The sequence below is a fragment of the Scatophagus argus genome, chromosome 11 (genome assembly GCF_020382885.2).
Source record: "Scatophagus argus isolate fScaArg1 chromosome 11, fScaArg1.pri, whole genome shotgun sequence".
Lineage (NCBI taxonomy): Eukaryota > Metazoa > Chordata > Actinopteri > Scatophagidae > Scatophagus > Scatophagus argus.
This window is the reverse complement of record NC_058503.1, coordinates 12,270,151-12,292,474: the sequence shown is the minus strand read 5'-3', so window position 1 is coordinate 12,292,474 and position 22,324 is coordinate 12,270,151. Positions and strand designations below refer to the sequence as shown.

General features: G+C 42.7%; 2 protein-coding genes across 7 annotated transcripts in view; one reads left to right on the top strand and one right to left on the bottom strand.

Moving 5' to 3' along the window:
- Nucleotides 1-33: 33 nt before the first annotated feature.
- On the top strand, nucleotides 34-17,480 carry LOC124067675 (dynein, cytoplasmic 1, intermediate chain 2a). 3 transcript variants are annotated; one of them, XM_046405249.1, is made up of 17 exons: nucleotides 34-184; nucleotides 1,248-1,365; nucleotides 2,388-2,502; nucleotides 3,952-4,039; nucleotides 5,094-5,153; nucleotides 5,543-5,658; nucleotides 10,085-10,171; nucleotides 10,359-10,521; nucleotides 10,634-10,733; nucleotides 11,575-11,700; nucleotides 13,210-13,356; nucleotides 13,442-13,555; nucleotides 14,125-14,258; nucleotides 15,284-15,428; nucleotides 15,843-15,983; nucleotides 16,121-16,246; nucleotides 16,496-17,480. In XM_046405249.1, the coding sequence occupies exons 2-17, from the start codon at nucleotides 1,258-1,260 to the stop codon at nucleotides 16,607-16,609; spliced, it is 1,884 nt and encodes a 627-aa protein (XP_046261205.1). In that variant the 5' UTR covers nucleotides 34-184; nucleotides 1,248-1,257; the 3' UTR covers nucleotides 16,610-17,480. The 3 variants fall into 3 exon arrangements, with proteins under 3 accessions (XP_046261205.1, XP_046261207.1, XP_046261206.1); XM_046405250.1 differs by lacking the exon at nucleotides 34-184 and adding an exon at nucleotides 291-446; XM_046405251.1 differs by lacking the exon at nucleotides 5,094-5,153.
- Nucleotides 17,425-22,324, bottom strand: part of LOC124067674 (calcium-binding mitochondrial carrier protein Aralar1-like) — a 21,648-nt gene continuing 16,748 nt past the window's right edge. For all 4 annotated transcript variants that reach the window (XM_046405246.1, XM_046405245.1, XM_046405247.1 and 1 more), the window contains 5 exons: nucleotides 20,139-20,279; nucleotides 18,781-18,919; nucleotides 18,369-18,527; nucleotides 18,122-18,212; nucleotides 17,425-18,043 (listed from right to left, as the gene is read on the bottom strand). In XM_046405246.1, the coding sequence (XP_046261202.1) occupies nucleotides 17,836-18,043; nucleotides 18,122-18,212; nucleotides 18,369-18,527; nucleotides 18,781-18,919; nucleotides 20,139-20,279 (738 nt within the window). In that variant the 3' untranslated portion in view covers nucleotides 17,425-17,835. The remainder of the gene's footprint in view (nucleotides 18,044-18,121; nucleotides 18,213-18,368; nucleotides 18,528-18,780; nucleotides 18,920-20,138; nucleotides 20,280-22,324) is intronic.

The following is a 22,324-nucleotide window of genomic DNA, read 5'->3' as shown; positions in this document are numbered from 1 at the left end:
TTTGAGGTTTGGCCAAGCTCATAAGTCTCCATCGTTGACCTCAGGAGACTGTAGCACAGCCACGTCAAAGCTAAATCTTTATCTTTTTGACCCTTCTCAGCAGCTGTAGTTTGGTTCGCAGACCGTTTGTTTTGGCTGTTATTGGTTAAAGACAATTGCTGCCAGGTCGAGAACCTGCTTTAAGGTTTGTAATCGACACATTAATGTCATGTTAGCTGTAGTATTACGAACTTGTAACATTTTTGATAAATGTGGCTGTGTTTGTAGTTCAGCTTGCTTTACTCATTGTGAAGTCAGCCGAGTTGAAAGCGCATGACAGCACCGGAGACCCGGGTCCGGTTAACTCTTATAGCTAGCTGCTAACAAACAAAGCTGCCGCTACATCTTTTGCCACAGGGGTTGTCTGTATTGGGCAAGTCACGTTTTACGACCCCAAAAACATTTTAGTAAGAAACATTATTAAACTACCTGTGGCGTTTGTAATTACCACCTAATTAAATGTCGTACAACAATAATGGCTAAGCTAGCTGTGCGGCCAGTTATAACAAGGAAGGCTAACGTTAGCAGTGGCGGAGGCCGACTGGAGGCAAACGTTCCGTGTTTTCTGTAAAACTGGCTAGTGATTACTAGAGCAAAACACAATTTTAACGCGTAGCTGGCTTGCAGTATGAATGCACGTAAAACAAATCCATGAGGGCCAAAGAAAAAGTAACAGAGACCGATGGAATAACCCGTGGCAAGCTAACCGGGTGTATACCAACTGCAGGGTGGGGCTCGCTGTTAGCTAGCTGACAATGACTGGTCAGCCCGGCTGTGGTTTTGACCGAGTTACATGTATCTGAGAAATAATCTCTTACCAGGCGAAATATTTAAGTCACTCAGCCACAGAGAAGGCAGAAAACACACTTGGGTGATCACTTTTAACTGCTTGGGAACTGTTTGACGTCTGACTCTGCCCAGTGCTCTGCAAGGTGGTACTGAAGCTGACAGCATCAGCTGCCAAGAAATGCTTGGCCTTAATCAGAATCAGAATAATTTATTGAATCCTGTGGGAAATTGGGGAAGTTTTCTTGGGCTGTTTCGAAAGCACAGCCTTTATTTCTTAACGGACAGTACGAACTCAGGGAGACCACTCGAACTTGATGTTAAGCTTTTGTTTTCCATGCATTAGTCTTAAAGATACCATGTTTTTCAATGTATCCTTAAGGGAATACAAAGACAAACTAAAATATGTGGTTTGTGTGCAGCTGTGGCATTATGTCTGACAAAAGTGAGCTGAAAGCAGAGCTTGAAAGGAAGAAGCAGCGCTTGGCACAAATCAGAGAGGAGAAGAAAAGAAAGGAGGAGGAACGCAAGAAGAAAGAGGTACTTTAGCATTTTGTGAATGTAGATGTCTGCTGATATTTAATGCAAAAACGAATATGGAGAATAAATAAAACCATTAAAGGTACAGTCTGAAAATTACAAAATCATTTTAAATATATATGCAAAACACTTTGGGACTTTTGTAGTAGAAAAAGAATTAAGAATCGCTTGTAGATATATATATATATAAAGTATATATATTTTTTACATACACACACTGAATTTGTCTTCTGCATTTAACCCATCCTTAGCACAGATGCTGCACAAAGTCATTGATAGTCACTATATGCATCTGAGTCAAATGCAGTTTTGAGCCAAGGAAAACCTGATAACTGATGGTTATATTCACAAACACACATGACACATTACTCTTACAAAGAGCTAGTTTTTGTTTGAGATAGTTTAGGTGCTGATCATTAAATGAGCAATTCTGTTTTTAAATAATAAGTCATTTTTAACTAACCTGTTGTAGTTGTGCACTTGTGAGTTAGATAGAGATGAGTTTAAAAAAAAAGGCTCAGCAGAATTAGTTGCATGTGTGTTACTTTAAAATTGTGTGTTTTTTTTTTTTTTCCTAATTTAAACTCAGTATTATAAAGCTGTCATCAAGGTTTTATGATTTAGGCAGTTTATACAATATTTGTGATTCATGCAGCCATATATATATATATATATATATATATATACATATATATATATATATATATTATATTGATGATCTAAAATTTTAAAACAAAGTCAACATTGTTTTCCAGGAAGGTTTTTAGTTAGCTGATTAACAAGTACTCTATAAGTATATTCCCCAGACCTTTTTCCCAAACAGTCGGCTCCAACACAAGGGTCATGGAGAAATGCTGAATGGTTTTGGATGCTTTTTTTCCCCATAAATCAATGTAAATTATGACTGATGATCATCTCTAGTTGATAATTACTGCACTCGATTTTTTGTTCTCATGTTCCCTACACTTCACATTCTGATGTCATCTAATGTTGATGTGTTAATGTGTCATCTGTGTTTCTAGGCGGACCAGCTGAAAGATGCTACACTTCATCAGGATGATTCTGACCTGGAGAAAAAAAGACGTGAGGCTGAGGCTCTTCTGCAGAGTATGGGCATAACTTCAGAAGCTCCTGTTGGTACGTCTTATATCGCCTGTTGGTGGGTTGTACGTAACTTAGTTGCTGTGATATATGCTTTTAAATTGTATACCTCAGGAAAAAAACAAGCAGGTTTCATTTATCCTCTTATACGCCAGTTTATAAACAAAACATTAACTGTTAACTCATATCTTGCATACATTGCAGTCATTGTACTACAACAGCAACCACTTTTCCAGTGTTTTGGCTCTTTGATTTGGGTTTGAGGGTGTTGTCATTGATACTGGGTGAGGAGTCCATGTCCTCCAGTGCACATCTAGCCAGTAGCATAATGACAACATCCCGGATTTATATGGGAGAAGAGTATAATGTTATTTACTGACCAACTCAATCACTTGACCTCAGTCCAGCTGATCATTGGTTTGACTTGTTAAAGAACAGACGGAAGTAAAAAAGCTTAGAAACATGGCTGTGGTAACCTTTGGACATTCTTTGATTGCAGTGTATGTGCAACAAATTATTAGATCTAATAACTTTAAATTTGTCTTAATGTGTCCTGTTCTGGTCTCTGAGACTGTGATGATATATACATATAAAAAGGCTAGTTGAAAGCTAGCAACATAGTCAGTTTGATGAAACTAAAATGTCATCATTTTAATTGGAATAAGTTATGATCAGTGTGCTGCTGTACATAAAGCAACAACAAACTGTCACTGTCCAAATAAGCTTCCACCTAAAGATTTGTTTATCAGGATCTTTGCTAAATAAATGTTAGGAAGATGAGATAACTGAACAGCTAAGAGATGGATAAAATCATGTATTCCGTATGTCATGGGAAATTTTCACAGGATATAGCCTGTAGGGCCTTTAATATGTAAGCTGTCAAACATGACTCTCATTAGATTTCACAAAAAAAAATCTCCATAAACACCTGGACAAGGGCAAACACCATTAGCAGTGGTTTATAGAGCTGTCCTGTGGGTGGGTGAGTGGGCGTAGTTAGAGCACCATCACCTTGCTAACAGCAGGTGGCAGAAGAGATCCATCAGAAAACCTTCCTGAATGTCACAGGAGTCAAAACTTGAAATAGAAATGAAAAACCATCATAGCTTTGTGTTTTTGTTTTTTTTACTAGTTTGTATTTATTTGCATTAGCATTTATTTGTTTTGTATTTATTCTCCTGTGCATTTAAGACAAAGCAATTGTGTTATTAAAGGTCCTTTCTCAATATAGGTGTTAAGCATGCCACAGCTTAAGTTTGTTCCCCTGCCGACTGATTTGTATGTTTAACTTGCATTTAATGCAGTAATGTCCAACCTTTCCATGCATGCTTAGTAACATAAAGATGTCAGGACTGATAGCTTTCGTCCAGCATTTGAAACACGAAAGCTGCCACGACAGCAGAGATACATTTGTACTCTCTCCTCTGTGAATAGCTTATTGTCTTTACATTGTAACAGATGATTATTGTCTGTCTTACTGTGTAGTCCCTCCTCCCATGTCTCCAACTACCAAATCTGCGGGCACACCAAGCGAGGCAGGAAGCCAAGACTCTGATGGAGCTGTGGGACCCAGGTACACACACACACACACAGAGTAACAAATGTTTTCCCTCACTTCTAGTACAGTAGATTACAAGTGTGGAAACAATGTCAACATCCCTACTTAGGAGGAATTAAGGGCTGTTTCTCCACATAAGGCATGTAAATGCTATTGCTTTTTCATTCTATACATCTTCTGGAAGAGATCTTTTTGTGCTCTTTACTGTAAAAGCTATGCTTATGCCATCATTGTCCTTGTCACAGCTTTTCAGTCCACTTAAACTGCAGAGGTTTGTATAGCAAATTAGTTGACAAGCATTTTGAATGTTGCTTTAAAATTGTAGCTGTTTTTGCTCTGCATCACTTTCAACTCCAGACAAAGGCTGTGAATATGTTTAAATCCTGGTTACACTGAGAACAGAGCAAAAGTCTTGTAAAGTCTCATACCTGTACAGTGAATGATGACAAGTTTATGCCAGCTGAGCGCATGTTTATTTAATCTGTGCATTGTTGAATTAGGGTGATCCTAAATTAACAATAAAACAGCAGGCTGCTGTGATGCCTGGGGGACTTTTTAACCCCTAATTAGAGCCCCCTTCCATGGGCTGAAATTCAAGCTCCCCCAGTGTCCCATCAGGCCCAGGGAGCTGTTCCCCCTACCTGTTGACTCATTTCCCTCACCAGCATGGCCATTTCCTACACACATGGAGGTCATGTTTTCTCCCTGAGGGCTCTGTCTCTCTCTCGCTCTCCCTCCCTCTCTGTCGACACAACACTCAGAGCCTTTGGTGTGTCACAGTTCAGGCTGTATCAGCCCCGCAGGCTGTGCTTTACACACCGTGTCATCGCACTCCTGAGCATCTGAGCATCCATGCATTTTAAACAGATACATTCTTCCACCTCTGAGGCAGATTTAAGCTTGATTTGAACTGAAAAACAAACAAGCAAACAAAAAGTTTTAAGTGTGTTTTGATAGCTTCGGATCCAGTCAGCATGTTATGTGCCATAATGCTAACTTTATTCCTCTCCTCGTTTGTGCTTGCTTGTCTCTCTCACTAATGCTGCCTTGTTGCTGTGACACTAACCAGGACTCTGCACTGGGACTCTGACCCGTCCACTCTTCAACTTCACTCTGATTCTGAGCTGGGGTACTGGACACTCTCTTCTCTCCTTTCCTGGTCATTTTTCCTTCTCTCAATCTATGGCATGATTACTTTGTCTTTCAAATCATCATTCAGTAAGTGAAGTCCAGGAAAACAGTCAAGTTGTGCATGCAGGAGAGTGGTCAGACCAAACCTTTTAATTAATTCACACGGGGTGTTAAACTAATCTGATGTCTTTGCCATCCCATGAAACACTAATTTCCTTACTTTGATCAGCACAAAATTCCACTCGCATGGGGGTAAAAATTGTTACAAAAACAGATGATAACAGTGGTATCTTAGTGACTTTTTATGTTTTTTTTCTCTTGTTAGAATCATTACTGTTTTGCAGTGACATTGAGCTGTGCAAAGTTTGAGTTGTTCTGTACTTTTAGGCGTCAAACTCCAAAGCTGGGAATGGCCAAAATCACACAGGTGGACTTCCCTCCTCGTGAGACTGTGTCCTACACAAAAGAGACGCAGACACCTATCATGACCCAGCAGAAAGAAGGTGATTCTCACACAGCGTTTTACAGGTTAACCTTGAATGGACTGCGTAAGTTTGATTCAGTGTGTGGATGCATAGAAAGCTTTACAAAAATTAAGTATGTATTATGTAAGTTAGTACCGGAAATGAACAACAAGTGCAAGAGATTTGATCTGAGATGAAAGGAAAAGCAAAAAAAATAAAGCCCTGGAAACATAAGAAGTCAAAGGAGAGATTAAATTCAGACAAGCTCTGCTTCTCTGAACCTCACAGCCAACTCCGCTTCAATATAATTAATGAGCAGGATGAGAAAACCAGTGACAGGAAGGAGAAATGTGATTGGGGAGGCAGATATGAAGCGCTGCACATACGCCTGTGAACTGCCTCTCAAGCATGTCGATATGTATGTAATTGCTGCGCTGGAGCTTTCATGCGGTTGGCCAGGGAGAATATTTGGGCTACTTTTGACATCCACATGTTGAACACATGTTTCATAAAATATGCAATATTTGTGGGTATGCCGCTTGTTCTTGGTTGATTTATGTAATGACAGAAGGCGAATAATGCGCTCGACTGAAAACCTGATTAGGTTTTATGTTTTCCATTCTGTTTCTTTTTCCTCCAAAGAGTTATCAGAACGAAACCTCAAATGTTGGAATGAGGGTATTTTTTTTTCTTTTTCCCCAAAGCTTTTTGCTCCATTTGTTTGCATCAGCTAACACATCTTTTTAAGCATCCTTGAAAGCCTGGTTAGGATTTTAAACAGTGTGCTGATTGTTGGTTGTTGTTCTATCAGGTGATGTGTAGAAAATCCTGAGGTGTCATACAGCGCGAGTAAGATGAAATTGTGTGATTTTGTGGAAAACTATGAGCAGAGCTAGTGAAGGATGAAGAGCATCCCTGTGTTCCTCATCGCTCTTTACTCTGGACTCTATTGGGCATTGTAAAACTGTTAAACAATGATGGTTTCTGCCAGCTGTTCAACACGAGGCCCCCTTCCCCTCTCTGCCACTATGTAATCATTTCATCAACTCCCTCGCTTCCCCTGTCTTCTCCCTTCACCGAACAGGCACATAACAAAACACACTCAGTGACATTGTGCATTTTCACACCATCACTTCTGGCACTCGATGAGACGGCATCCCCTTCCCGGCTTGCTCCCCTCGGTGCATTTTTTGATGTGCGGGGTGGCGTCGGCCCTGTTCTCTGATTGAGCGATTTATCATGTTGTCATAAGGAGGCAACGGCGCGGCACTCTCAAGGTCAGCAGGCGGTGGCATTAGAGGGAGTGGGCTGTCGTGTCCTGGCTGCTGCAATCCGAGGGTCCCCGCCGTGTCTGCAAGACATCTCTGAGAAAGCAGTGAACGATTTAAGATTTTAACATCACCTGCCCTGTTGACCCAAAGAAAAACCCCTGAGCGGTCAAGGAGAACGCATCTTCTGGTTATTTGTTTGCCATTAATGTGGACAGTGTTGCATCACTCTACCACACAGGATCAACTGGACAGTCTTTGTTAGCCTTTGTGCACTGAAATCACCTCTCAGTTCACAGTTTTGATTGTGAACGTGGGATGAGAATTCTGTTAGTTTTAAATTATTGCACCTGGGGTTAGCATCAGGTTGATTTAAGCTATCAGATTGGTGAATTTCTCTGCCGCCATTACAGTATTCCTAGACTGCACATCAGTAGGTAATATGCGGCATCAGTATGCACTCCTCAACAAGAGGCTGTAATTATGGAGTAAGATATTGTTGGAGTTTGGGGGGCGGGGGGGGGTGACGTGTGTGTGTGTGTGTGCATGTGTGTGTGTGTGTGGGGAGAGTGGTTGGTTGGCTACAGCGTTTTAAAAGGCTTGACAGGAATACGAGTACGGAGAGCAGTTTGGTAAATCTAATATTTAATTGAATGTGATTGTTTTAATCACTCTGAATTCAGAGGCAGGTCAAAACTTTTAATCAGTAAAGCCCTTAATGGCCTTCTTGTGTGAAGTGCTACTTGTAATTGTGGTCAGCTTTTATGCACTTGATGATTAGCACTGTTAAATATCTATTGTATCCCTCTGTCATGCAGCAGCTAATCATTTCAACGGAAAACTTGGAATATTCTTCTTTCTTCTTAGTGTATGATTTGAGTTTTCGCACATTTCACCTTCTTCTTCGGTCTCGGCCTCATTTAACAGGATTGTGAGTTTGTATCTGTGACAGGCATTTTGTTTTCATGAGGAAAATGCCGGTTTCAGATATCTGCTTACCTGTTTCTGATGTTTAGGCCCCAGTTTCATTAGAGAAATGTGCGACCATGTTGGAGAAGTTAAACAATAGATTCCTGCTTCAGATGAGTAAGTCTCACAGAAACACGACTGCTGCTGTCTTTGTTTTTACTTTCCTTGGAGCTATTTTTAAGTTCGCTGCTCCATTACACATGACCACAGTTGTTGATGTTAGTTAGTACGTGGAAAAGGTTGACCATAATTTTTCAGGTGCATTTTGTAAACAGGTGCTAGAGGCACTTTATTTTTGGAAACAAGAGATGATAATGTACAGATTTGCGGGTGGGAATATGCATTGGCAGAGTTTGTATTTCATTATTGGTCCTTTTTTCAGCTTAGAAAAGCCCTGTTGCACATGCTGAAGTCAGTTCCTTATTCAGTGTGAACATATAGAAAGTGGAAGACACCTGCGGCAAACAGAGAGCAAAGGTCATTTACTTTTATACTTGTACATCACTGGCCGCGTGCCGTGTTTGCATTAATATATTGTCTATTGACTGAGACCTGTGATTACCCCCCCCTCGTCTGTCCAGCTTCCCTCCCCCAAAAAGCTTTTATTTCTTAAGTGGTACAAAAGCCATAATTGGGCCTGCTTTGAGAGGAGGTGTCAGTGTATGGGACATTGCTGATCCGGGTGAATTCTGTTAAATGCAACCCCCGCACCCCCACTCCCCCCATCCTCGCTAGGCACTCCTACCCCCCTACACATCCCCAGCGGGGTCACCAGGATCACTAGCTTTTCTCCAAATGGCCATTTTGGCTGGCAGGTGCATTATACCCTTTATTTTCAGATTGTCTATCCGCTCCTAATGCCTGGCAGGTTGATTGCTCTGGCTGCCTCACCAGGGAAAGGGCTGACGAGCACGGCCGGGACTAGCTGAAAGACAGTGATTACTGTTTTCCTTTAAGCCTGATTGAGGCCCTTGAAAGGAAAGATTTTAACCTTGTCCTGTTGGCTCCAGAGTATGGCCGTACATTGAAATGGCATGTGTCATCAACCCAGTTCTGTAAACTCATCAGTGCACTTAGTAACCTTTTTTCCCAAACCTCCATCTGAGAAAGGGGATAAATCACTTTATGGACAAAGTGACGGATGTCATTATCATTTAGATTATCTCAGTAGGAAGGAAATTCTGGCATGTGGTGCTGTCATCCTAGATTAACTATAAGGCTCATACCAAGATAAACGCCTGTAGGAACCAGGCAAGTATATCCCCTCTCCTCATGAATCTGTTTTGTCCTGCTTTTGCTTTTATTTTTTACATTGAAAGCATAGGCTGTATACCGTCTCTAGGAGATGTGTTTTGAAAAAAAAAAAAGCGTGTTCATCTTCTTTGAGGTAGAACCGGTGTGCAGTTTGCCAGCTGGTCTGGCCTGTATTTTGTTGTACATTCTCTGAGGTTGAATAGGAGCTGCAGGACCTCCTGCTAGGATGGTAATTGCGCAGGCTTGCTGTTCAGGGAGAAGCTTGTCTCGGGGCAGCCAGGCGGAAAACCTCTGTGCCATCCCCATGCCACCTCTGAAGAGCACAAGACAATCCCAGCATCACCATCTGCCTTTGCACCATGCCGTCATCTGGCCAGACCAATGGGATGGACCGCGGGCAGCTGCTCCACACCCTCTGCCCTGCTGCCCCCGTGGCCTAGAAGGGGGCAACCTGCTAGCGGGACACAGAGCAAACAGCTACACTGACAGCTAGACTCTCTATTGAATGGGTAGAGTCTCATTAACAGTTGGGAAAGACAGGGGTCCCTATGACAACAAGACACCCGCTGCGCTGTGTCCCTTTAACGCAAACGACAAACTTCCCTGCTTTAGAGAAGCAGGTTCTTTTTGAAAGGCGACATTGTGCTGACAAACCAAACAAATGCAAGGCAGTGATTGCTGTGACCATAATCACTCAGCGGAGATGTCTTTTCCTTTTTGTTTTTTTCTTCTATTTTTTTTGAGAAAAGAAAATAATAGAGGTGGAAGATGCAGTGACCAAAAGGTATGAAATTCCTGTATGGGGACATGATTGTTTCTTGTGTTATTTCAAGTTAGATTTTATTCCCTTTTTACATTTAAAATTTTGACAAAATTGATATCATAACCAAAAGGGATTCACAGTTACCTGCGTAAGAGAAGTGGTGTATACAGCCTAGCTCAGTGTTTAACATGGTCCACTCTCTGATCAACAGAGGAAGAAGAAGAGGAAGAAATTGCTCCACCTCAACCAGTAGGCGAGACTCAGACTGAGAAACCAGACCAGAAGGAGGAGGAGGAAGGTACTGCACTAGCAATGATGATGATACATAATTGCAATACTCAGCTGAAATTAAGCTATATGGATTTTACTATAGTTGTCTCTGAGTACAAAGAGGTTCCTTTTGCTGTAAAGCATCACAGATCATGATAGCAACAAGCAGTAGGGATCCACACTGCATTTCAGTGTGTTCATGCTTCTCTTTTTAGCACCCCCACACGAGCTGACGGAGGAAGAAAAACTCCAGATCCTGCACTCCGAGGACTTTGCAAACTTCTTTGACCACAGCACTCGCATTGTTGAGCGGGCTCTGTCAGAGCATGTTGACCTCTTCTTTGACTACAGTGGTCGTGACCTGGAGGAGAAGGAGGGGTATTAATTGGTGTTTTATTTTAAAATAGAAAAAGAATCTTGTAATTGTTTTTTTGAGCAAGTGTTTTTTATTGATTTGCGGTGCTTTGTGTATTTTTTGTTTTCCCCCCAGTGAAATCCAGGCCGGAGCAAAACTCTCTCTCAATAGACAGTTCATGGACGAGCGCTGGTCTAAGCATCGCGTCGTCACCTGTCTGGACTGGTCCCCCCAGGTCTGTTGTTTTAACAACATGTAGCCAAACGTTGAACATGTTTGTGGGAGCAACAGTTAGAGTTGTCAGAATCCGTCCTAAAAATGAATTTATTATCTTTTTGTGCTATAATAGAAGTAATATGTGCATGACTAATTGGCTGTTGAAACAATTTAGCTTTGCACACCTATAATGCTTTATGATTACATAGCTTGAGTTTGACAGCATTTACTTTCAGCCACAAGTCCCTCAGGAAAAGTAAGTTATGTCCCACACAAATTGTCACTTAGTCGGAGGCCGTAATGATTTGTTTCCTCTGGTGTCTAAGGTCATTTAATGCATGACTCTGCAACAGCTTCTGACAGTGATTGAACACTGGCCTTTTGTTCACAGTATTTACTAGCTCAGAGCGATATCAATACCCCTGTGACTTGAAGTGATGAATTCACAAACTGTAAATCAGGTATTAAAAGCAGCAGAGGTTAATGGTTTCTCTACATCTGGGTAGTGTTTCTGTAGTCGTCGACTCTGCCTGTGCTTTTAATACTCACTTCAGTGGGTTTGAATTTTAGGTCCTCAATGAGCAGCTCTGTTTTAGTCCACCGCTGCTCTCTCTGTAGCTTTTGGTTAAAATTAGAAAAGGGAAAAGAAACCCAACGTGATTTACCAAAGTTCTTGGGGGTGGGGGGTCGGGCTAATTAAACGAGCCATAAATCTTGAGGAAAGGGTTACTCATTCTTTAAAAAATTCAGCAGCACCACACAGGCCAGGCACGGCTGGTCTACATGGAGTCAAGTCTGGGGGGGTACGTCTGCCTCCCCCTCACATTCACTTGGGCTGATTTTCCTTTTTCTGTCAACAGTATCCTGAACTCCTGGTTGCCTCATACAACAACAACGAGGACGCTCCTCACGAGCCGGACGGGGTGGCCTTAGTGTGGAACATGAAGTACAAGAAGGCTACACCGGAGTACGTCTTCCACTGTCAGGTAGTCAGCGCCTAGCCGCTCTGCTTCTTTCACCCACACCTCCCAGCTTACTCACCAGTAGGTTCTTCCATGACAAGCGTGGAACACCGCCAACCAACCCCTGTTGGCTCACTCTTCTGTCCTCCTCCTCTTCCTCCTCCTCTGGCGCCCTCACACCCCTCACCCTCCTGCGTTCACGCACATTGTGAGTTCACCGTACTGGCATCCATCTCCACCACATCTATCCACAAACACATGTTCGTGAGGCGCCTGGAGAAGACGTGTGGTGCAGGAGTTGAATTGAATCCGAGCACTGCAGCAGGATTAAGTGTGTGGGGCAGGGCTGGTTATCATGTGCATCTAAACAAGGGCCCTGTGTTCAGACGAGCTAGCAGGGAGAGCAGCACAGCTCCTCCGCTCTGCCCGGCCTTGTTATAATGCCTGCCCTGAGGCTCCTTCACCAAGCTGAGTAGAACCACATGCTGTTGCTTCCACAGCGGATGTAGATGCAGGCGTATTGCTCAGATGAACAAAACTGAACAGAAGTGTGATCGCAGTTTTCTCCACGCCTCTAAGTGGGCTCAAAAATTCATACATACACGAAAAGTCCCTTTTAGAAAAAAATATTGAGGTAAGATTGTGATTTGTGAAGTGATGAGTGCATTTAGGCCACCTAAAAAAAACAAACTCAAGTAATAAAATTTAGGAGTCAAGTCATAATCCAAAAATAATAATGTTCACCAGCCACAAGGTTTGTTTTGTTTCTACTGTAAGAACTGAGGCATGAGTAATGCAAGATGTGGCCGGATGTATTTTTGGGACAAAGGGAACATTTTCGGAGCTTTGGGACGAAGCAGGAGAACAACAGGTTCAAGCTGGTGTTTTCCATGTTCAGATTATTGACAACTTTGAATATTTCAAGTGTTGCAGATACAAAACCTCTAAGTACTGCGTACAAAACAGCCAGAACCGAAATTTAATGCAGTTCAGCCTTGTGGTCAGTTACTTATTTGGAAAATTCAGTTATAGTTATATAAGCTGTATAGTTGTATAAGTTATATTGTTCGGTGCTTGCACTGCTTTGTGTAACCGAATGCAGTTCTTGCTGTTCTGAATTGAAAAATTATTTTAGAGAAGGCACACTCATGCAGTAAGTTCCACTTTGATGTTAAGTTCAGTTTTTGTTTTAGAGATGTTGATTCAACCTGATTCAAGTAATTCTAAATACCATGATCTACTTTCATATAATATCAGAAGATTTAAAAAGATATTAAGCCATACTGACCGGCTGCATTACCACTCAGATGTTACATTATTGAGCTGGGAATGAGCCTTGATGTTAAAGGTCCACTTGGCTTGGGCCTGGATGCATTCTTTCTTCTTTGATTGGATGTGACACAATGTTACATTTCTAGTCTAATCTAACGCTGTCTCACTATAAACATGCACTTTTTCATCACTGGAGGATTTAAACATTGCCATCCCTTTCTCTTGTGTCCCCCCCCCCCTCCCCCCCCTCCTGTCTGATAGTCTGCTGTCATGTCAGCCGCATTTGCCAAGTTCCACCCTAACATTGTGGTAGGGGGCACATACTCAGGACAGATTGTACTGTGGGACAACAGGAGCAACAAGAGGACCCCGGTGCAGAGGACTCCCCTGTCGGCAGCAGCACATACGGTACATTAAACAACTGACGCAGTGAGCTGGTACTTAATTCTGACACAGCAGAAGAGTAAAATGTCTCCCTCATTTCTGGTTGCAGCACCCAGTTTACTGTGTGAATGTGGTTGGCACCCAAAACGCGAATAACCTGATTAGCATCTCCACTGATGGCAAGATGTGCTCCTGGAGTCTGGACATGCTCTCTCAGCCTCAGGTAACTTAGATGTGTGTATACTGTATGTGTGTGTGTGTGTGTGTGTGTGTGTGTGTGTGGGGTGGGGAGGGGGGTCTCCTGTGGGTGGTCTGAGGAATATTTTTGAATTTCATAAACTTCTCAGCATTAAAGATTTAACCATAAAATTTAATTACTGTGTTAATAACACATCACATTTTCAAGAGCTTTTACGTTTTGTGTCTCTTCAGTCTTACATTCTACACACTTCCTGTCCCTCCCATTCACGCTAAATGTCAAACATTTTGGCCAGACGCTTTCGTTTTAGCATTCCACTTTGGTATTTCCCCCGGCTTTACCCTTATTTTTCTTCAACTCATTTTTCACTCTCAAGGAAATTAACTTTGCTAGCTGTGTCATTTCATCTGCGCTGCCAAGACCTCAATGTCAAGCTTCAATTTTTTATAAAGTGCTATGTGAATTTAGATTATACATTAATAAACTGTCAAGTGATTTTTATAGGTTGTACTTGGCAGAGTGTGTGTTAACATAAAGCCTTGAGCGGGGAGCTTGTTAAGCATGTTGTTCCACGCTGCCTCCTCCCTCCACAGGACAGCATGGAGCTGGTGTTCAAGCAGTCCAAAGCTGTAGCTGTCACCTCCATGTCTTTCCCTCTCGGAGATGTCAACAATTTTGTGGTGGGCAGCGAGGACGGCTCCGTCTACATGTCGTGTCGTCATGGAAGGTGCGTTCACAAGCAGCCGTGGTCCGCGGCGTCCCGCCCGGACACCGCCAGGAAACTGAGGCAGCTTGTTAGGCCCACCTAGAACAGAGCGTCAAATAAATATAGCCCACTCACTTCCCAGTGCAACGCAAATACAACACTTGATCTCCCGCAGTTTGAGGTTTCACTCCTGCCCAGTCATCCTGTTTTTCTTTTCCGCTTGTCAGTTGTGTTTGTAAAGGTCGTTCAACATAAACAGGGCACACATGCAGGGGAAACAAATCATTCTTTCCCTGTCCTTTTTTCCCCTTCTTTTCAGTCCGTTTCTCTGGGTGAGAGAGTTTGTTTACAGTCAGTCATCCCAGGGAGAATGAAAACTGCACTTCATCCCACAATGTTCCCATTTAAGAGACCAGCAATCTCTCGCGGTGGACGGTTCCACTGGTAAAGACGCAGAGAAATGTGGCTTAAATCCAAGCTGTCAGCGAGTAGCGTTGTTCGCCCCACACCTAAATGTCCTGCAGTATGCCCAGAGACCACAGAGAGGGGATAGCTGCTAGGTTTTGCACAGCAGAATCACCTCTGTAATTGGGGGAATAATTTTCCACCTCATTTACAATGGTATGATACTCTCATCGCAGTTAATAATGCATAAGCATCACTCACGCTGAGTATTTACCTCTCTACGTTAATTATCAGAGCCTCAGTTGGTTAACAGCTCTGCAACATGTGGTTGAGGGGTTGCAGGCACTTTTGCCACCCTGCTGGTAATCACATGATATAAGTAAATGATTAATGTGAATATGTCTAACAGAGGTCCATCTGTGTCTGTTGCTTTCTTTCACCCTTAAAGTAAGTAAAGTAATGCATAATTTTAAAAACAACGGTGCTACCTGTTACAACTTTGGGCCGTTTCTGTAAACGTAGATTCAAACATGAAGGCCATTACTCAACGTGCTGCTTTTGGAAATTTCATCTTTCATGCTCGATTTAATCTGCCAGTACGTTTCGCACTTACCTCCACACTTCATCTGTGCGCTCCACAGCAAAGCGGGCATCAGTGAGATGTTTGAGGGCCATCATGGGCCCATCACAGGGATCAACTGTCACACAGCTCCAGGACCCCTGGACTTCTCCCACCTGTTTGTTACCTCCTCATTCGACTGGACCGTCAAGCTGTGGAGCACCAAGGTATGAGCGACGTCCAAGAACGCCTCAGGATTAGATGCGTGAAGCAAAATTTTGACCTGATGGTGGCACAAAATGAAATTTGTCCTGTTTGAAACATAAAATTCATCAACGCAGTTTGTGCCAATCCATTCAGTATTCAGTGTCAAGATACTCTGACTCTGGTCCAAAGTGGTGATTCTGTTCTTAGATCCTCACTGCTACTGTGACTGCAAATTAGGCAACTTGACAGGAAAAAAAAGGTTTTAAAAAATGTTATAAACTCAAAACCTCATCAGACTTTGTATTCATGATGTTTGATCATATATTACACAGTGATATCTTTGTATAGATACATACACAGGACTCTGTACAGCGAAAATGTAAAAACTCTATAAATCGATTTAAATAATGTTTGTTTTGTTTATCCCTCTCCAGAACAACAAGCCGCTGTACTCATTTGAAGATAACTCGGATTATGTGTACGATGTCATGTGGTCTCCGACTCACCCTGCTCTCTTTGCTTGTGTGGACGGGGTGGGCCATCTCGACCTGTGGAACCTCAACAATGACACAGAGGTACTACACTCCTCAGTCAGTCAGTCTGAATTAGACTTGGGGCTACTTTTTTCTTCTAAATAAAATTCCCTGAGTAGAAAGCAACACAGAGGTTTCCATGTCCATCTGATTGTCATTTTATGGTGTTCTTGTTATAGGTTCCTACCGCCAGCATCACAGTAGAGGGCAACCCAGCCCTCAACAGGGTCAGATGGGCTCATTCTGGCAGAGAAATCGCAGTGGGAGACTCTGATGGACGGGTTTTTGTGTATGACGTTGGAGAGGTGAGGGGACATGACTCGGCTGTTTACCATCAAATTTCAGTCAAATTTCTCTTTACCGTTCTTTCATCAATAATCACTTAGGTATGTTGCCAGACATGATTCAGCGTCTTAGGGGCTGTAATTTGTCTCACTGATTAAATTAAAACTGTTTTACTTGAGGATGAATCATTGAAATATGTGTATTGAACATTACCTGTATTTCTAAATGTGCTTCTGTTGCCCCCCACCCCCCACCCAACACGCACACAGCAAATTGCGGTTCCACGTAACGACGAGTGGACCCGTTTTGTTCGCACGCTGGCAGAGATCAACGAGAACAGGGACGATGCAGAGGAGCTGGCAGCTCAGCGCCTGGCTGCCTGATCTACTCGCCGCAGATGCAATGTTCAAGGGACCAGTGGCGCGCTTGTTAATACCAGCCCCCGTTTAGATGGAAGGAGAAGATGCGATGACAACATGAATGGAGATCAAGGTGAAGTTTTGATCTGAAAGAAGTACGGACATCTTTTGATTTTTCTTCTTATTTGGACAAATCTGCCTTCTCAGTCAGCTGGATCGTCACCAGTCTTCCTTGGAATAACATGAGCGACAGGTCTTATCAACCTCAGACACTAACATTAAGCCATATTCACAAACACAAACCAGTCGTCCTTTCTTCAACCAGATGCCTTAAATTTTCATTTTAATCTTGATTGTAAAAATCCTACCTGTCTTCAGTTATGGGATGTAAACACAAGCCTTAATTTTGAGTTTTTCCAACCTTAAATCCACTCCACATATTCATTAAAAACACTTATACCTATCTTCTGGTTCCACCAAAGATGTTGTAAAGCAATCACATCTTTAAGCATCCAGGAATGTAAAGTAGTTTGAACTGTAGCCCATGTTGTCATGTTCCTTTTAGACTTGTTAGCCTAAATATTCACTTGTTTGTAAAATACTGAAAAGTCCAAAACCCAGATGTCTTTCTACTTCTATATTCTGTACTGCACTTAAAACAGTGCAGCTGTTTAGACTTGAGATAGTTGGAATATCCTCAATGCCTAAGAAGATGATCATATATGCTGTAACTGCTCAGTGATTTCTCAGAGGTCTGAAACCTCAACAGGATCTGAACGGGGATCGTGTTCCCTAAGAGGTGTCAGAACTGAGAATATACTTTTCACACGGTAGAAACAAACAGTTTGAATGATTTATTTCAGTAAAATACAATACAATAAATACATTTAAATTATTTCCAAAGTCCCTTGTCATGATTTCAAAATGAGCACTTCTGAAAACATCTGTACATCCTCGTGTCTCAGAAATGGAACCCAACACATGCACACCAAAGCTGTTGCACACAGGAAAACGCAGATACATTCCATCGCAATGCCATAATGTCCCTCTGTAGAGAAGTACAATATGTACAATAAAGTTGTGCAAGCTATGCAAAGACAAAAAAAAAGCATTAAAGCCATACTCATGCAGCATTCAAAGTAAGACAACTGCTCAGATACGTTTAATTGAAACGTGGTTCAAGGTAACCGTTTTGGCGGAAATAATGATTGGGGGAGCATGCGGCCCTCGCAGTCACGACGAGTGACACTTCATGAAGCCTGTGGCTCCATTCTGGGCTCAGCTGCTTTGATTGTCACCTCTCCAGAAGGCTTAAACTTGGGCAGGTGCAGACCAAACTTTCTTTCCACGCCAGCGAAGGTTGCAGCAGCCAGATGGTAACCCCCTACGTGGTCCGCAGTCACAGAAGGAAGGTCCTCGATGGTGGGTTTGGGGGTGGGTTCGAAGCCAGCAGGATGACTGAGGAGAGAGTTATATTAGGATTATACGCTTCCAGAAATTAGGTACGTACTTGTGCAAAGGGGCCCAGACACTTACTGTCCTCCAAAGTCGATGTAGAACCATCTCTGCAGCAGCTCGTAGGTCACCAGGGTTACGCCGAACTGTGGTGAAGATCTGAAGACGCGAGCTAATAGGAAGATAGTTTGAAAATTATGAAATTCAATATTTCTGCGCTGCTTTCTAGGCAATTACAGCCACCACAGCAAGCCACACTTCCCAGTCATGAAACCACTTACAGGACAGGAGTGTGTGCGTGTATGTGTGTGTTCATGTGTGCTTTTACCTCCTGCACCCTTCCAAAATGCCTTGAAACCTTCCTCCTTGAGGATCTTCCTGAAGCAGTCAATGACTCCGTTGTATGTCGTCTGGCCTGCTCGTGCGGCCACCTGGAGCCTGGTCTTGATGACATCAGCAGGGGTCACCAGCGAGGCCGCCGGTATACCTTAAGGAGATGTTTCAAAACAGACATAATGGGGCACTTTCCCTATGCGCGGACAATCTGGCATGCCTGCCGCAGCATCACGCAGGGCTTCAGATGGGCATAGCTATAGTGCAGCACTGTATAAGCCACCAGGGTACTGTGAGATTCAATGGATGGAGAAAGCGCTCACGAGGAGGAAACCAGAATACATTTCTAGAAGGGGAAAATGTGACATGCTGTTGCTTAGATGTCCACAGACCCAGATGTTTGTTACCTGCGATGGCTCCAGCCGTGAGCAGCTGCAGTGGCCCCAGCTTTCCGTCGTCATCTGCTAATTTCGCTTTGGTGTGGGCATAAACAGGGAAGTAGATGGCAGAGAAGGGGATGTCACGCAAAAAGCAAGCTTTGGCTCCCTAATGGCAAGAAAAAGATCAGTTTGAATATACATACATATACACCTCATGACTAAGTCAGTCATGTGTAGAAGCAGTGGTTGAGGTGGTTTGTCTAAAGGATTAAGTGGAGCTGTCATATCCAACCTATTTGGGGGCTGTTGTGCTTCAGTGTTGATGATGAAGCCAAAGAGCCCCAGGCTGAGCTGCAGCACTGGGCCTCCAGAGAGAAATCTATCAAACACACACACACACACAGCTCTGCCGTGGACCCTGGTGTGGCTGGATTCTTCTGCCAAGAGGAAGTCAGCTTTTTTTTGCTTTTTTTTTTTTTTGACAAGCCACACACTGTCTGCTACTCATTAAAATATGGAGTATGAACACATGACTCGAGCTCTAAGTAAACCCACAAGGATCTGGAAGGGAGCAGTAGCAAAGCATAATCCTTCACTAATTTACTGTTGGTTGTTGGCTGCAGCTCCTCTCGCATGTTTAACACTGTTTTAGAAAATTGCAAACAGTCAGCAAAAGGACTGTTTGATCTCCAAATTCTCTGATCCTGATCTTCATTATGTCTATGTACACATACAAATGTTTGTTCAAATGCGGTAGTATTTCATCTGCGCATTGTTGGGGGGGGTGTTAATATACAGTAGGTCAAAGTAAATTGACTCAACTACTGTATTTTACTTACTTTATTTATTTAATTATATTTAAGAGGGCAAAATATTTACCAAGTATATTTACTGTTACTGTGTAACTTACTGTTTACTGATTGTGATTTTCTAACAAATATACAATGCATTGCTTACAAAGTACAGAACACTGTAGCTAAAAGTAACTCCATCTTAACAACTGTTACACCATTAACCCAATAAAATGATTTATAACAATATAAGGGGCCACTCTGAAAAATGACTAATTTTTCATACACTAATTTTTGATACCTACTCACTTATGCTGATGATACTGTTATCAGCTTTTCACATTTTACTAAGTGATGCTACATTGTGTTACTTTAACTGTTGCTTAAAAGTGACAAAACATTTGAAGAAGTCACCTTTCTTCCATCACACCTCTTCCACTGTAACTACATGGACTGAAGGGAACGATAAATAAACTCCCCATGTTGTTCAGTATTGTATCTCAGGAACATAAGAGCACCTTTCGCTGCCCTTGTATGACAGCTATCAGAGGTTGTTGCTGCAGACGTCATGGTGCTGCAGAGGTGCTGACCTACCTTGTAGAGGCCAAAGAAGCCCAGGTCTCTCACAACAGTCAGGGCACTGACCCTGGGGCCTGTGGTGATCTCTCCAGCCACCTGCAGACGGATCTTAACGATCTCCAGAGGATTGGTGAAAATCACCTGGGAAGCTCCTGCCTGCAGGATGCAACAGGAAAAAGAAACGGCTGACAAGTGGTTTATATGCACGGATGTAGGTTGAAACTGAGTGAGGTTACACATCTCAGGGGTGAACTTTGGGTGAAGAAGTAATGATGTGTAAGCATTTCTCCCTCGTAGGAGTTTTCCAATTATCTCAGTAAACTTCAACACAAAAGATACTTTTTCCCCTCAAACTAGTAAGAGAGTGGCCTTGACAGGAGGAGGAAAAAGCAGGCATTGAGGGAAGAACAACTGGGGTCAGAATGGAGCAAACGTAGGGCGAGTAGAAGCCCCGTCTCGTAGCTGAGAGGCTCTGACCCTGGCACCAGCCCTCTGCCCCCTCGCCTCCCCCAAGGCGTCTCCTGTAGCAGGGTGAGCGGCCCAGCCTGGCCTCACCCTCGCACACTTACCCAATTCACCCCCATTCCCAGGGGAGACCGCTGAATCACCCGTCCCAGGCAAGCATTGCCCTGAAGGCGCAGCACCCTCTGACTCAGGCACATTTATCACCCTCCCCAAATCTAATCAGGCCCCAGGATGGCTGCTGGTGACATTCAGGGCAGGGGTCTTATCTGTAAACATCCGAGCAAAGGTCTAAAAAAAGCTCCGGCACGTTTAGTCATTTTCAAAGTGGAGGGCGAATATCCGCCGCTCTGAAGATTGATGCATCCATCCCGTCTTTTATCTTCCTTGGTTCGTTCCTCTGACTGGAGCAATAATTAAGCAAACTGTCAGATTAACCAGACTTTTAACTTAAAGGAACTAACACAAGGTTGTCTTCCAGTTCATAAAAACAAATATAAATTTCATGGGCATGAAGGTTATAGATTAGCATTTCACTTTGTGTATTGGAAACATCCTCATTATCCTGTATGGGGTCCTGCACTGTGACCGCGCCTCGGGTATAGAGCGCGTTGTCAAACTCAATCACACTGAGCTGGACCCAGCTTCTTCCACGACCCTCCAGGGCCTCTTCCTACAATTACACCCTGACAGGGGTCACAACCCCGCAGACCCTGCTCCTCTGTGAGCAACCTGCAGGCTCCGCTGCATGTCCTGCCTGTTTCTCTTCAGCACAGCCATGGGACAGGCAGAGTGAAGGAATTACATCCGAATTAAGCAGTAGCACTCAAAAGATGTTATACTTTTGTATTCAGGGGGATAAATTTTATTCTGTGAGAACCCATTGACTGTAGGATGTCAGATAATCTGACGCAAGAAGCTGAATAATTATCAGCTCTCACACCAAACTAAATAAATGAGTTATTACTGGTGGAATCTTTAAATGGGACGCACACACTCAACCATTAATCGGGATAGCCCATAATTAACAATACACAAAGTTTCAAAAGCTTGTAAAATGTTCAACTGCCCGTCTGGCTGAAGTGATTTTTCAGATGAAAACTTTTTGAAGGTTCCCCCTTGTCACACATTCAAAAACGTCTATGTCTTTTGTACATATAGTCAATGATGAAATATAACTAAATATATTTACTTAAATACAAAAATGAAGTGCTTGAGTATTTGCAATTCATGCTATGTTTTGATTCTACAGCTCAGAAGGTTCTCGTTATGACTTGCTTTACAGAGCAAGACTGCACATACAAAACACACAATGTTTTGTATGTGTATTTTGTATTATAAATTAAACCTCAACAGACAACAGTAAAATTATGCACTTAATTCAAGACACTGAGCTGTAATAAAGTATTTTTATATTGCAGTATTGGTACATTTACTTCCCTAGTTGATTTGAAGACTTCTGGCCCCCCGCAGTTATTTTCATGTTGTGCATTAATTTATATCATGTCATGTATTACATTAAACATCCAAACAGTCCTGTGAGTGGGTGCGTGTTTCCATCTTGTGAGTGAACGAGATATTTTTTTACTATTTCTGTAAGTAATTACTTTTGCAGGTAAATATTTTAGCAAACTGAGGTCTTGTGAGCATTTATATAACAACATAACAGCAAAAGACAGGACATAATTTCCAATATTTTGCGCATTAATTACATTTAAATCCTGTAATTCTTCAGTTGT

What these genes read in the sequence shown, in the direction of transcription:
- LOC124067675 (XM_046405249.1), top strand. Translation starts at nt 1,258, where the DNA reads ATGTCTGACAAAAGTGAGCTGAAAGCAGAGCTTGAAAGGAAGAAGCAG. An exon ending in GTCTGGACTGGTCCCCCCAG is followed by an intron (nt 10,734 to 11,574) that starts GTCTGTTGTTTT and finishes TTCTGTCAACAG; the next exon opens with TATCCTGAACTCCTGGTTGC. An exon ending in ACATGCTCTCTCAGCCTCAG is followed by an intron (nt 13,556 to 14,124) that starts GTAACTTAGATG and finishes CTCCCTCCACAG; the next exon opens with GACAGCATGGAGCTGGTGTT.